This window comes from Poromitra crassiceps, assembly GCF_964638095.1.
Source record: "Poromitra crassiceps genome assembly, chromosome: 18".
In the NCBI taxonomy this organism is placed as follows: Eukaryota; Metazoa; Chordata; class Actinopteri; order Beryciformes; family Melamphaidae; genus Poromitra; species Poromitra crassiceps.
Window position 1 is genome coordinate 32087044 of NC_139636.1, and position 13093 is coordinate 32100136.

Here is a 13093-nt window from a genome sequence, read left to right on the forward strand (position 1 = left end):
TTAGTAGTTATGTAGATATTAGCCGTTGAGTACAGCATGGTTTCAGCGTCTGGAAATTTATTCAGAGATAAATGGCTTTTTGTGAAACAGTCACTTTAACCATTCATTTTTGGCATCAGTAAGACCGTCAGACATTCTAAACAATAGTTTTGAACAGTAATTTCCTCCATAACAACAGGAAACACCCCTCTCATTCAAACTCCTCCCTCCGTGTGTCTTCTCCTCCTTCCTCCTGGCTGTACAGCGGGCGTGTCAGAAGCGCTTTTGCTGCTGCCTGCCTGTGTGCCTGCCTGCCTGCCTGCTTGCCTGCGTGCGGACGCTCCTTGTGCGAGTCAAGATGGGCCGGGGAATGCGTGGGCGATGGGCAGATGTTGATTCTGGCCTTTCTGAGGTGTTTCAAAGTGTGTTTCACCTATGATCTATTTTGCAAATCGCTCTCCGCTCTCTGTGTGCTGCTGCCGGTGCGCGGCCGCTCTCAGGCAAGACAAGTCTTGAATGGATTACTGTAAAATCGCCACGGCATTTCCTTGAACGGCTTGGTCCCGCGGCAGTTTTTTCTTTGATTTCGGTCGTCTGGGGGAGCACTGTCGCCACTTAGTGGTCGGTAAAATAGATTATACACATTATCTTGCTCCAATAGTGATCTCGAAGATGTAAAAGTTGTTGATTGATGTACCACCGTCAAAAAAAAAAAATCTTTATGTAAGACGAGTTAGTCCGTCCTTGGCACTTAAGCGCTGGATTATGTAAGACGAGTTAGGTCGTCTATGGCACTTAATGTGTTAACATGTGTTTTTCAGTATGTACAAAATGTGATGATCATAAAAATGTGGTTTTATACAGATCATATCGACATCGGTAAATATCGGTTATCGGCCATAACAGCAATGTCCATATCGGTTATCGGCATCGGCCAAAATTCATACATATCGGTGCATCCCTAGCCCAGGGAACAGTAGACAAAATATCAGCTTTTTTCATGCAGTAACAAGCTGTGAAACCTTTTCCTGGTGGCCGAGTGTTCCGGTAATATAGACAGTTTAAGACCATTTCTACGACACTAGTGCAGTGCCCGTTCCCCCATGCACCACCCCGTGGGCGCTTCCCCCCCGCGCCGCACACACACACACTGCACTCTGTCAGGTCCCCCTAAAGCGCACTCCCCAAGTTTGAAGTCCACCCGACAAACGTTCTCGAGATACGTGAAGGAGAAAAATACTGTACGTACAGACAGTCCTGGAATGATTGTATAGATAGATAGTGCAGTGCCCACTCCCCAGTTCAAAGTCGATTGGACGCACAGTCCAGGAGATACCTGAAAGCCGTGATCTTATTGGTTGAATTGCACAAAATTCAAGACTGCAATTTCTCATGTTCCCAGCAGCACACCCCCCCAAGTTTGAGGTCGATCGGATGAACGGTTCTCGACATAAACCGCTTTTTGTGTTGCCAGTAGGTGGCGCTATACCAAATTGCACTACATTTGGCACTGCACTCTGTCGGGTTCCCAGCAACCCACTCTCCAAGTTTGAAGTCGATCTCGAGATAAACCTTTTGAATGTCACCACTCAACAGCACAACCTCTCTCGCTCTCTCTCTCTCTCTCTCTCTCTCTCTCTCTCTCTCTCTCTCTCTCTCTCTCTCTCTCTCTCTCTCTCTCTCTCTCTCTCTCTCTCTCTGCAGTCTTGCTGACCTTTGTGAACTGCTACAGTGTGAAGGCAGCTACCAGGGTGCAGGACTTCTTCGCTGCGGCGAAGCTCCTGGCGCTCGGACTTATCATCATCATCGGCTTCATCGAGATCGGCAAAGGTACACACACACACACACACACACACACACACACACACACACACACACACACACACACACACCTGCACATGTACGTAAAGGCATACATGGAGCAGGTTTCTTTTAGTGCCAGCACTGTAGTGGGCCACGCAGGAAGGCCTTGAGGCACATTGTGCTGTCACTGAATACAGACAGTGACAGTCACACTCACACCGTCCTATAGGATTTACACATCAACACACAATAAATACTAGGGGTGCTCCGATCCGGCTAAGCCACGATCCGATCCGATTCCGATTCCTGGGGTCACGATCCGATTCCAGAATTCTCGATTCCAGAATCTAGAATCAATTCTCAATTATGTAGTTTTATATTGCAATAACACACAAAGGTAAATCTAAGACAAAAAATGACAAATTAATGCTGAACTTCAAATTCAACTTCTGAAGTATTACAGTCAGGGCCTAAATTCATTTTGCAAACTAGGGGGGAATTCCCCCCTTATGTTCTTCAGATAAGATGGATTTATAGGGTACAGATCCCCCATCTGTAGAGGTGGTGGCACCGTGGCAGTACAGTACACAAATGACATGAACATTTGGACACTTATTCAGCCGGTATCTTGCATGTTGCGTTCAGGTGCACTGTAAAAAAAAAAAAAAAAAAGTACAATACAAAGAAGAATCGATTCTTGGGAGTTTGGAATTGATCCAGGAATCGTGGCATTAAGAATCGCGATCCTTTCAGAATCGATTTTTTGGAGCACCCCTAATAAATACAGCCAATAACACATCATATGAATCATCTTGAATCACTGAGTTACACAGTTATACAAGATCAAAAAGAAATAATTACAAAGCATGCACCATTTACAGTTGCACTGTATGCATACAAAGTTTGCTTACTATGCCAATATTAAAACTGCATATGAATCTTAATTGATTATTACGAATAAAAATTCCCCCCTGTTCCCCTCCCCCCCGAACAGAGCTTGTATGCTTCTGACAGACGTGCGCACACAAGAGCACACACTTAGGGATAATGCTATAGGCAAGGTTTGCCTTTGTCATTTGTCATTGTCATGTACCAGCAGCAGTGTGAGACCATTTCGCTGTACAGACACAAGCAAGACACACAAGCAACATACACAAGCAAGACACACAAGCAACATACACAAGCAAGACACACAAGCACACAAGCAACACACACACATACACACAAGCAACACACACACATACACAAGCAAGACACACAAGCACACAAGCAACACATACACACAAGCAACACACACACATACACAAGCAAGACACACAAGCACACAAGCAAGACACACATGCATACAAGCAACACACACACATACACAAGCAAGACACACACACATACACAAGCAAGACACACACATACACAAGCAAGACACACATGCACACATGCATTAACACACACTCATCACACACGTTTTGTCATTCGTACATGACAAGTCACGTGACTTGAAAGGGGACAAGTCACGTGACTTGAAAGTCAAGTCACGTGACTTGAAAGGGGAACGCTTAGTCTGGCCCAGAGCAATCGACGAGTGTTGCCGCCACCGGAAGTCCAAAATGCTCGATCGTCACGTGACTCCATTCCATAGGCTCCATTCTAGCATCATCCTATAGTGGACCTTCAAGGATAGTTCCAGGAAGTATGTAGTGGGCCATTTGAATCCATAAAAAATGCTATAATAATGCTGATAATATACAATGTTATTCTTTAAATGGCTTACCATTTCAAAGTACATCACAAACGCTCCGTTCTGCTGCAACTCTACAGCGCTGCGTAACCTTACTTCCGGGAACTATTGAGAGGTAAAAAAAAAAAAAGCTCCATTGGACTCAATGGTAGGGGTGTCACGATACACTCAGTTCACGATACGATACGATACACGATATTGGGTTCACGATAACGATACGATACGATATTTTAACAATATTTTTTTGCGATCGATTTGTAAGTTGAGGGGGCAATGGCATCCTCCACGCTAATTTGAGTAATTTCACCATTTTCGTCCTCCGTGTCTGTAACGTCCCTCGTCTGTTCAAACAAAGCAATGAAAAGGAGAGCGAGCATGCAATCAGATACAGATCAGTGCCACCATGTTCAGCTTCTTTTTCTCCCGATATGACATTTCATCTCAACGATACATATTGTCACGTTTTGATATCGCGATATATATCGTGGGACGATATATTGTGACATCCCTACTCAATAGAGATGACACAACTCTTATTATCTCTGACTCTGGTCTGGCCACATTGCTGTAAGAAAAGCATCATCATAACTCGTTCTTAGAAATGATGAAATGATTTGATTCAAACGATCTATTGTGACATTACAGAAAGAGAGTGTTTATGAGCTTGTCTCATTTGTTTGTGTGTGTTTCTATGATGCCGCAGCACCTTGCATGTTCCATTTTGAACCATGACAATTAGGGGTGCACCGATCGATCGGCAAGCAATCTGTATCGGCCGATATTGACCTCAAATATGCGATCGGCGATCGGCAATTTTTTTTATTTTTTTTTTATAAAAAAAAGCCCTATCACTAATCAGGCTTTCCAATGATATAAAATACAATGCCAATTGGTATTATTAAAGGGGAGAAATAATCGACCTAAAATAACGTTTCCAAACTTTCTTTGAGGAGTTTATATATCGGTGATCGGTGATCGGTAATCGTTGATCGGTCGATGATCGGTTGGGCAGATATTTCCCATAGGCGATCGGCAATCGGTGATCGGTGGCAAAAAAACGTGATCGGTGCACCCCTAATGACAATGATGACCTTTATGCAAACGCCACATAACCACTCGTCCAGCATGAAAGACTTACATCTTTGTTGAATTGAAGAAACAACTCTCCTGCCATCCAAGACATCGCTTGGTGAAATCCTGGAGATGTTGACAGCCTGAACTCCTCGGGCATCAATCCGTTTTTTCTTTCTTTCTGATCAAAATCCTGCAGCATAAGTCCATCCAGGATCAAGCTAATCTCCAGCGAGACCATGTTGTTTTATTCCACCAGATAATTGAGTGGATTCTGTGGGAGTGGATTAGCCTAGTTGGTATTTAGCCCCCTGGAGGCCAGCTTGACGTTCATTAAAGCCACAGGATGTTGTGAAGTGCAGCCAGATACAGAGAAACCAAACAAGCCTCAGGATGAGAACCTAACTTTTTGATTGAGACTCTGCTCATTAGCTGCAAGAGATCTGACTCACTCACTCACTCACTCACTCACTCACTCACACACTCACTCACTCACTCACACACTCACTCACTCACTCACTCACCCACCCAGCTCACTCACTCACTCACTCACCCACTCACTCACTCACTCACTCACTCACTCACTCACTCACTCACTCACTCACTCACTCACTCACTCACTCACTCAGCCCACCTCAATAAACACACGCACACATACGTTTGTCCTCGTGCACCATTCACCCTAACCCAGCAGTCTATTGAGGGTTTACTGGGCGAAGGCAGTGTATTGGAATGGCAGCAAACAGAGACAGGAGGTGAGTTGAACTGAGTGAATTGAATTATGCCCCCTAGAGGCGGACTGTGGTTTTGACTGCCGCTCACTTGCTGAGAGGTCTGCCAGACTTCTGGGTCTGTTGGGTTCATGTCATCGCAATCAAACTAATGCTCATAACCTTCATCTCATATTAAATCAAACTAATGCTCATAACCTTCATCTCATATTGAAGGTGACAGAATGCTTTTCCACTTCCTTTCTGAAGACACAAGGGGGCGAAAACGACTTTAACCAGGTAACAGAGGCTTATATCCCTCCTGCTGCCTCCAGTGTGTGTGTGTGTGTGTGTGTGTGTGTGTGTGTGTGTGTGTGTGTGTGTGTGTGTGTGTGTGTGTGTGTGTGTGTGTGTGTGTGTGTGTGTGTGTGTGTGTGTGTGTGTGTGTGTGTGTGTGTGTGTGTGTGTGTGTTGCCAATTGGCCTGCTGTGTTCCTATGGCTGGTTGGCTTCCTGTCTGCAGCGAGGCTGTCTGTTGCTGTACTCTTCAGAGGGAGGGAGAGAGGGAGGAAGTGACAGAGAGGAAGTTGTTGAGAAAGGGAGAACAGATATCATTGGATAAATCTGCAGAAAGTCACCTTACTCTGCGGCAACTATGTGTGTTGAATAGAAATGGACCTACGAGACACTGACTCAAGTTTAACCTATATATCATCTAGGCTCATTTGCATATTATAGTGGAGGACTGAGCCAATCCAGGAGCATGGAGACACACAAAGTGTGTCTGAGGCACGATGTAGGCACGATGTAGACACGATGTAGGCACAATGTAGACACGATGTAGACACGATGTAGGCACGATGTAGACACGATGTAGACACGATGTAGACACGATGTAGGCACAATGTAGACACAATGTAGGCACGATGTAGGCACAATGTAGACACGATGTAGACACGATGTAGACACGATGTAGACACGATGTAGGCACGATGTAGACACGATGTAGACACGATGTAGACACGATGTAGGCACAATGTAGACACGATGTAGACACGATGTAGGCACGATGTAGACACGATGTAGACACGATGTAGGCACGATGTAGACACGATGTAGACACGATGTAGACACGATGTAGACACGATGTAGACACGATGTAGACACGATGTAGACACGATGTAGGCACGATGTAGGCACAATGTAGACACGATGTAGGCACGATGTAGACACGATGTAGACACGATGTAGACACGATGTAGGCACGATGTAGGCACGATGTAGACACGATGTAGGCACGATGTAGACACGATGTAGACACGATGTAGGCACGATGTAGGCACGATGTAGACACGATGTAGACACGATGTAGGCACGATGTAGGCACGATGTAGACACAATGTAGACACGATGTAGACACGATGTAGACACGATGTAGGCACGATGTAGGCACGATGTAGACACAATGTAGACACGATGTAGACACAATGTAGGCAAGATGTAGACACGATGTAGACACGATGTAGACACGATGTAGGCACGATGTAGACACGATGTAGACACGATGTAGACACGATGTAGGCACGATGTAGGCACGATGTAGACACGATGTAGACACGATGTAGACACGATGTAGGCACGATGTAGACACGATGTAGACACGATGTAGGCACAATGTAGACACAATGTAGGCACGATGTAGACACGATGTAGACACGATGTAGGCACGATGTAGGCACGATGTAGACACGATGTAGACACGATGTAGGCACGATGTAGGCACGATGTAGACACAATGTAGACACGATGTAGACACGATGTAGACACGATGTAGGCACGATGTAGGCACGATGTAGACACAATGTAGACACGATGTAGACACAATGTAGGCAAGATGTAGACACGATGTAGACACGATGTAGACACGATGTAGGCACGATGTAGACACGATGTAGACACGATGTAGACACGATGTAGGCACGATGTAGGCACAATGTAGACACGATGTAGACACGATGTAGGCACGATGTAGGCACGATGTAGACACAATGTAGACACGATGTAGACACAATGTAGGCAAGATGTAGACACGATGTAGACACGATGTAGACACGATGTAGGCACGATGTAGACACGATGTAGACACGATGTAGACACGATGTAGGCACAATGTAGACACAATGTAGGCACGATGTAGACACGATGTAGACACGATGTAGACACAATGTAGGCACGATGTAGACACGATGTAGACACGATGTAGGCACGATGTAGGCACGATGTAGACACAATGTAGACACGATGTAGACACGATGTAGGCACGATGTAGGCACGATGTAGACACAACGTAGACACGATGTAGGCACGATGTAGACACAATGTAGACACGATGTAGACACAATGTAGGCAAGATGTAGACACGATGTAGACACGATGTAGGCACGATGTAGGCACGATGTAGACACAATGTAGACACGATGTAGGCACGATGTAGACACAATGTAGACACGATGTAGACACAATGTAGGCAAGATGTAGACACGATGTAGGCACGACGTAGGCACGATGTAGACACAACGTAGACACGATGTAGACACGACGTAGGCACGATGTAGACACGATGTAGACACAATGTAGGCACGATGTAGACACGATGTAGACACGATGTAGGCACGATGTAGGCACGATGTAGACACAATGTAGACACGATGTAGACACGATGTAGACACGATGTAGGCACGATGTAGGCACGATGTAGACACTATGTAGACACGATGTAGGCACGATGTAGGCACGATGTAGACACGATGTAGACACAATGTAGGAACGATGTAGGCACGATGTAGGCACGATGTAGGCACGATGTAGACACAATGTAGGAACGATGTAGGCACGATGTAGACACGATGTAGACACGATGTAGGCACGATGTAGGCACTATGTAGGCACTATGTAGGCACGATGTAGGCACGATGTAGACACGATGTAGACACGATGTAGACACGATGTAGGCACGATGTAGACACGATGTAGGCACGATGTAGGCACGATGTAGACACGATGTAGACACGATGTAGACACGATGTAGGCACGATGTAGACACGATGTAGGCACGATGTAGGCACGATGTAGGCACGATGTAGACACGATGTAGACACGATGTAGGCACGATGTAGGCACGATGTAGACACGATGTAGGCACGATGTAGACACGATGTAGACACGATGTAGACACGATGTAGGCACGATGTAGACACGATGTAGACACGATGTAGACACGATGTAGGCACGATGTAGGCACGATGTAGACACGATGTAGACACGATGTAGGCACGATGTAGACACGATGTAGACACGATGTAGGCACGTAGCTCATCTGCTTCCCCCTTATAGTGTGTGATTCCTCTGTCTGGAGCACCGACCTCACCTACGACCCCGAGTCACCGTTTGACCTCTCACCCCACCTTGACCCTGGCATTGACTCTGAAGTTTGGCTTCGAAATTCAACAGTCCAGTTCTCAGTTACCGTCTAACTTGAACTGCAACACCAAGGTCTTGATGTTCACATTTCAGGGCTCGACATTAACGGCTGCCCGGTTGCCCCGGGCAACCAAAAAAAACATGGGGCAACCATTTCTCGGTCTTTGGTTGCCCCAGGGGCAACCACGATTTAACATGCAACAAAATATGTACAGCAGCAAACAGCAAAATATACACCAAATAAATGTTTTAATACTTGTTGTGAGTGACATATATGTGACATTTTATTGCTGTTACAATCGAAACGATGTTACTAATTACCAGTCGGAACCTACGTGATGCATGCTGCACGTGCGGTATGTTTAACGAGTACTGACTGGGACAGGTGGGGCTGCTCGCACACAATCACAGCGGCTGCAAGAAGCAAGAAGAACCTCGTCCGCCCGCAGCCCCGCACAGAAACAAAGGACGAGGAAATTGTCATTGAGGTGAAATACCCATGCGTCTTTGAACGGGACGGAAAACGAATGCTATACTGCAAAGCATGTAGCCTACAACAAGCGCTTAGGTCTCATATGCTTCCCGCATCGGCGAGTGTCCACACGGAAAAGTTAGTTAAATCAGCAGACGCGCCCCTCCACAAGGCTGCTGTGCAGACGGTTTTCGCCTGGCTGTGCACACCCCGAATTGTGTAACTACGTGGACGCGGCTGGGCGGACAAAGTGGAGTTTTCAAGACTCCAGCTCACTTCCGCGAGCAGAAACCCACACACAGTGTATAAACGCTCCACACGTTTCCTCGTCAAGATTCAGTGTCTCTCATTTCCGTGCGACAGCCCAAACTTCAAGCATAATTCCAGCATAACGCTATACTGCAAAGCATGTAGCCTACAACAAGCCTACAACATACACCTCGACCAGGACATCCTTCAAAAACGTTTTACCACCGCGTATATGTGCTGAGAAATGATTTGCATCCCTGGCCTGTCAGCCTCTCATACGGGGTGAGAGAGAGAGGGATTGCAGGGCCGCTTCTGGGCCTTTTGGGGCCCTATGCAACATCAGAGTGGGGGCCCCAAACCACTGTCATCAAAGTATCCCTGAATGAACATGAGGAGGGCAGGCCCGGCGTTAGGGGCGGGCCTGACCGGGCCGGGCCTGACCGGGCAGGGCCTGACCGGGCCGGGCCCCCCCATTTAACAAACTGGCCCCCCCATTCAATTTTTTTTTTTTTTTTTTTTTTTTTTGTTGCTAAAAACGTTTTTCTGTTTTAAAGTTTAACATGGAATCTGGCTGTCATTAGGCATTGATTAACTCAATGCTATTGCTAACTGTTACTTTGAACATCCATTTGCAATGATTCTGGCTGGATATTAACTATTGTAAATTTGTCACAATGAATGCAATTTGTGCACAATGTGTAAATACACTTAATATTAATTGTTTAGGCCTAATTATTTGTAAAGTCACAACACATTAGAGATGTGTGTAGTTCTTCACAGATTTAGCCTCTTCATTTTGCTCTCAAATGCACCAGGTTGACGAATTTTACTTTAAAATGTACAAAATCTTCTTCCGGGGGAGAATCCCCCCGGACCCCCCTTGGGTAGCTTGGCCCCCCCAAGCTAGGGGCAGGCCCCGTCTGTAACTTGGGTCTGGAGCCGGGCCTGGAGGAGGGTAGGCTACTTAATTATCAATAACGCTTTTAATTAATAAATTAAGCACAATATGAACAATAACTGTTGAAAAATATATGAAAATGAAAGTTCACAAATATTAGTTAAATCCTTTCAGTGCAAATGCATTATAAAAACAAAAAATAAGATTTGTTTAGAAAACGAAATGACACAAATTTATTATTATTATTATTATCATTATTACTACTACTACACCCGGTGCGCACACTGAATAGGCCTATTATACTATACTATAGATTATTATACTTACTTTTCTGTCACATCGTCATTATTAAGCCGGCTTATGACTGCATAGTATCTTAATTACTCAAAATATAAAGCGACTAAAATTGGGCAACCATATTTTTATTCGGGCAACCAAAAGCTCTTGCCAGGTTGCCCCTCCGGCAACCACTTTTAAAAGTTAACGTCGAGCCCTGCATTTTACAGGCCCTGTACTACAGGGTGTCTGTGGAACAAGTCTGACCAAGGCTGCAAATAAATCATCTACATGTATTGATTGATTGACTTTAGTATGGCTTTCAAAGGTAACGATGTTTTAAATGCAGTTATTAGATGTCTTAGTTTTTGCCCATGCAATGGACCAGGGTTAATACATGATGCAAAACATGATGTTTTTCCCACCCTCATTCTGCCCATTTATAGTTTCAGAACTTTAACTACTGTAGCTATATAGGGGTGTAACCCCAGTGCCCTGGCTGGGCATTTGAATAAATGTCCATAATCGAAATTCAGGAAAATTAACGATCGATATATGTATATATATATATATATATATAGATAGAAAAATTGACCAATAAAATATAGAAAAAAATCTTGGGCGTGTCCTTTTTTTTTACAATGCCAAGGATATCTCTTAGATAGTATAGTAATATCTACTAATATTCTAGGGATATCGGCCGTTTTGCGTTATTATTTATTATTCCAATAATGACATTTTAGCCGATCAATAGCCCCAGATAATACGGCGCCAACTTTACTTTGTTTTGCATTGGAAGCGGAGCATTGTTGTCACGTTCACTACATAAAAACACCAACCAGTGTCTTTTCTTTAATCTAGAGGGAGCATTTTTCAGTCAAAAGTGAAACGACACAGATATGATGGCTTATAGTGAGGCTTTCCATGCCTGCCCCATCACTTCAATAGAACTGGCCCCAATGCAAAATTCAGACCATGTTGCCAGTAACATGCCAATAAGAGTCTAAATGACTATGCCTTTTGTGTTTTATCTGCAGACTAAGCAGCTATAGGCTTTTGATTCTATAAAAGCCTTTATTTTTTGTATTGACTATTGAGTGATACACTTTACTAAAACAATCATATATTATATCATATATATATGTTGTTTGTGTTCACAATTAATAGTGATGATAGATTTGGTTAGGTCAGAGCTATGGAATATTAAATCATCCATCTTTGCTCACTACATCAGCCCTTTCTTTCTTTCTTTCTTTCTTTCTTTCTTTCTTTCTTTCTTTCTCTCTTTCTTTTTACCCCAGGTGTGCATAAAATACAGGAGGTAGAGCAGGTCGTCCACTAATCAGAAGGCCGGTGGTTCGATCCCGGCTGTCAAAGTGGGCAACATAACTCTTATTTAACTCTTCTTTCAGTAGCATCTTTGATCTAGTCTTAGACTGGGCTTGATATAAAGTGAATCTAATAACAGTTGATCTGTGATACTTCACATTATCTAGAGATTATATCAAACATTGGGGCCATGGGATCTGAGTGGCCATACCCCCGTCATCCCTGCAATCCCATTGGTCCCAGCAATCTGATTTGCGTTTGGTGTTTATGTGCTCTCGAATAACCAGTAGGCCTGAGTTACATCACATGACACTATAAAACGTGAGAGAGAGAGAGAGAGAGAGAGACAATGAGAGACAGATTAAAAATATAGGGACAGACAGATGTATTACAGGGTAACAGTGGTGTGTGTTTGTGTGTGTGTGTGTGTGTGTGTGTGTGTGTGTGTGTGTGTGTGTGTGTGTGTATTCCAGTCTGGGAAATTTATCAGTTCTCTGGGGAATTCAGGGAATGGTTTACAAACAGGTCACTTTATAGGAATATACAAGAATGTATTTTCCAAGCTGTTCCACACATTTATTGCATTAGATGGTTTTCACCTGTTTTTCTCCACAGCACGCCCAATGTTAAATTGAAACCAGACCTGTTTACCCCCTTTAGAACCTTTCTGAGCGCACAAAACAACATCAACAAACCAGGAAGGATTAACTTTTTTTTTTCTTTAGCTCATGTGGGAACCCTGGTATTCCGTGTTTAGAAGTGAGCATGTGTTTGGACGCTGGCAAGGGAGAGTCATGTCATATGGATAGATGAAGCAGTCTAACAATGTGTCTCACAATGTGGGGTTGTAGCAGCAGCTTCCATCGTATCAACTCCTGTGGCTGGAAGAGATAAGCCAAACTGACACCACACTGGTCAGTGCCATGAGGTGCGCGGGGCTCCGTTGGTGTCTCTCAGATTAAGAGACCAGCCTAATCCGATTAGCTCCACTAATCCTCCGTGCTTTGAGACAAAGCGCTCACAGATTGACCGCTTGTAGATCAGGTCACCCTTATTCAGCTCTGTGTGTCCACCTGAGGTGGTCTGTCTCCA

At 44.5% G+C, this 13093-nt stretch overlaps 1 protein-coding gene across 1 annotated transcript in view; it reads left to right on the forward strand.

Annotated features, from left to right (window-relative positions):
• The window catches only part of slc7a5 (solute carrier family 7 member 5), a 45523-nt gene that overhangs the window by 7812 nt on the left and 24618 nt on the right, over window positions 1-13093 (forward strand). The window contains exon 2 of the mRNA XM_083655014.1: window positions 1684-1809. Within this exon, the coding sequence (XP_083511140.1) occupies window positions 1684-1809 (126 nt within the window). The remainder of the gene's footprint in view (window positions 1-1683; window positions 1810-13093) is intronic.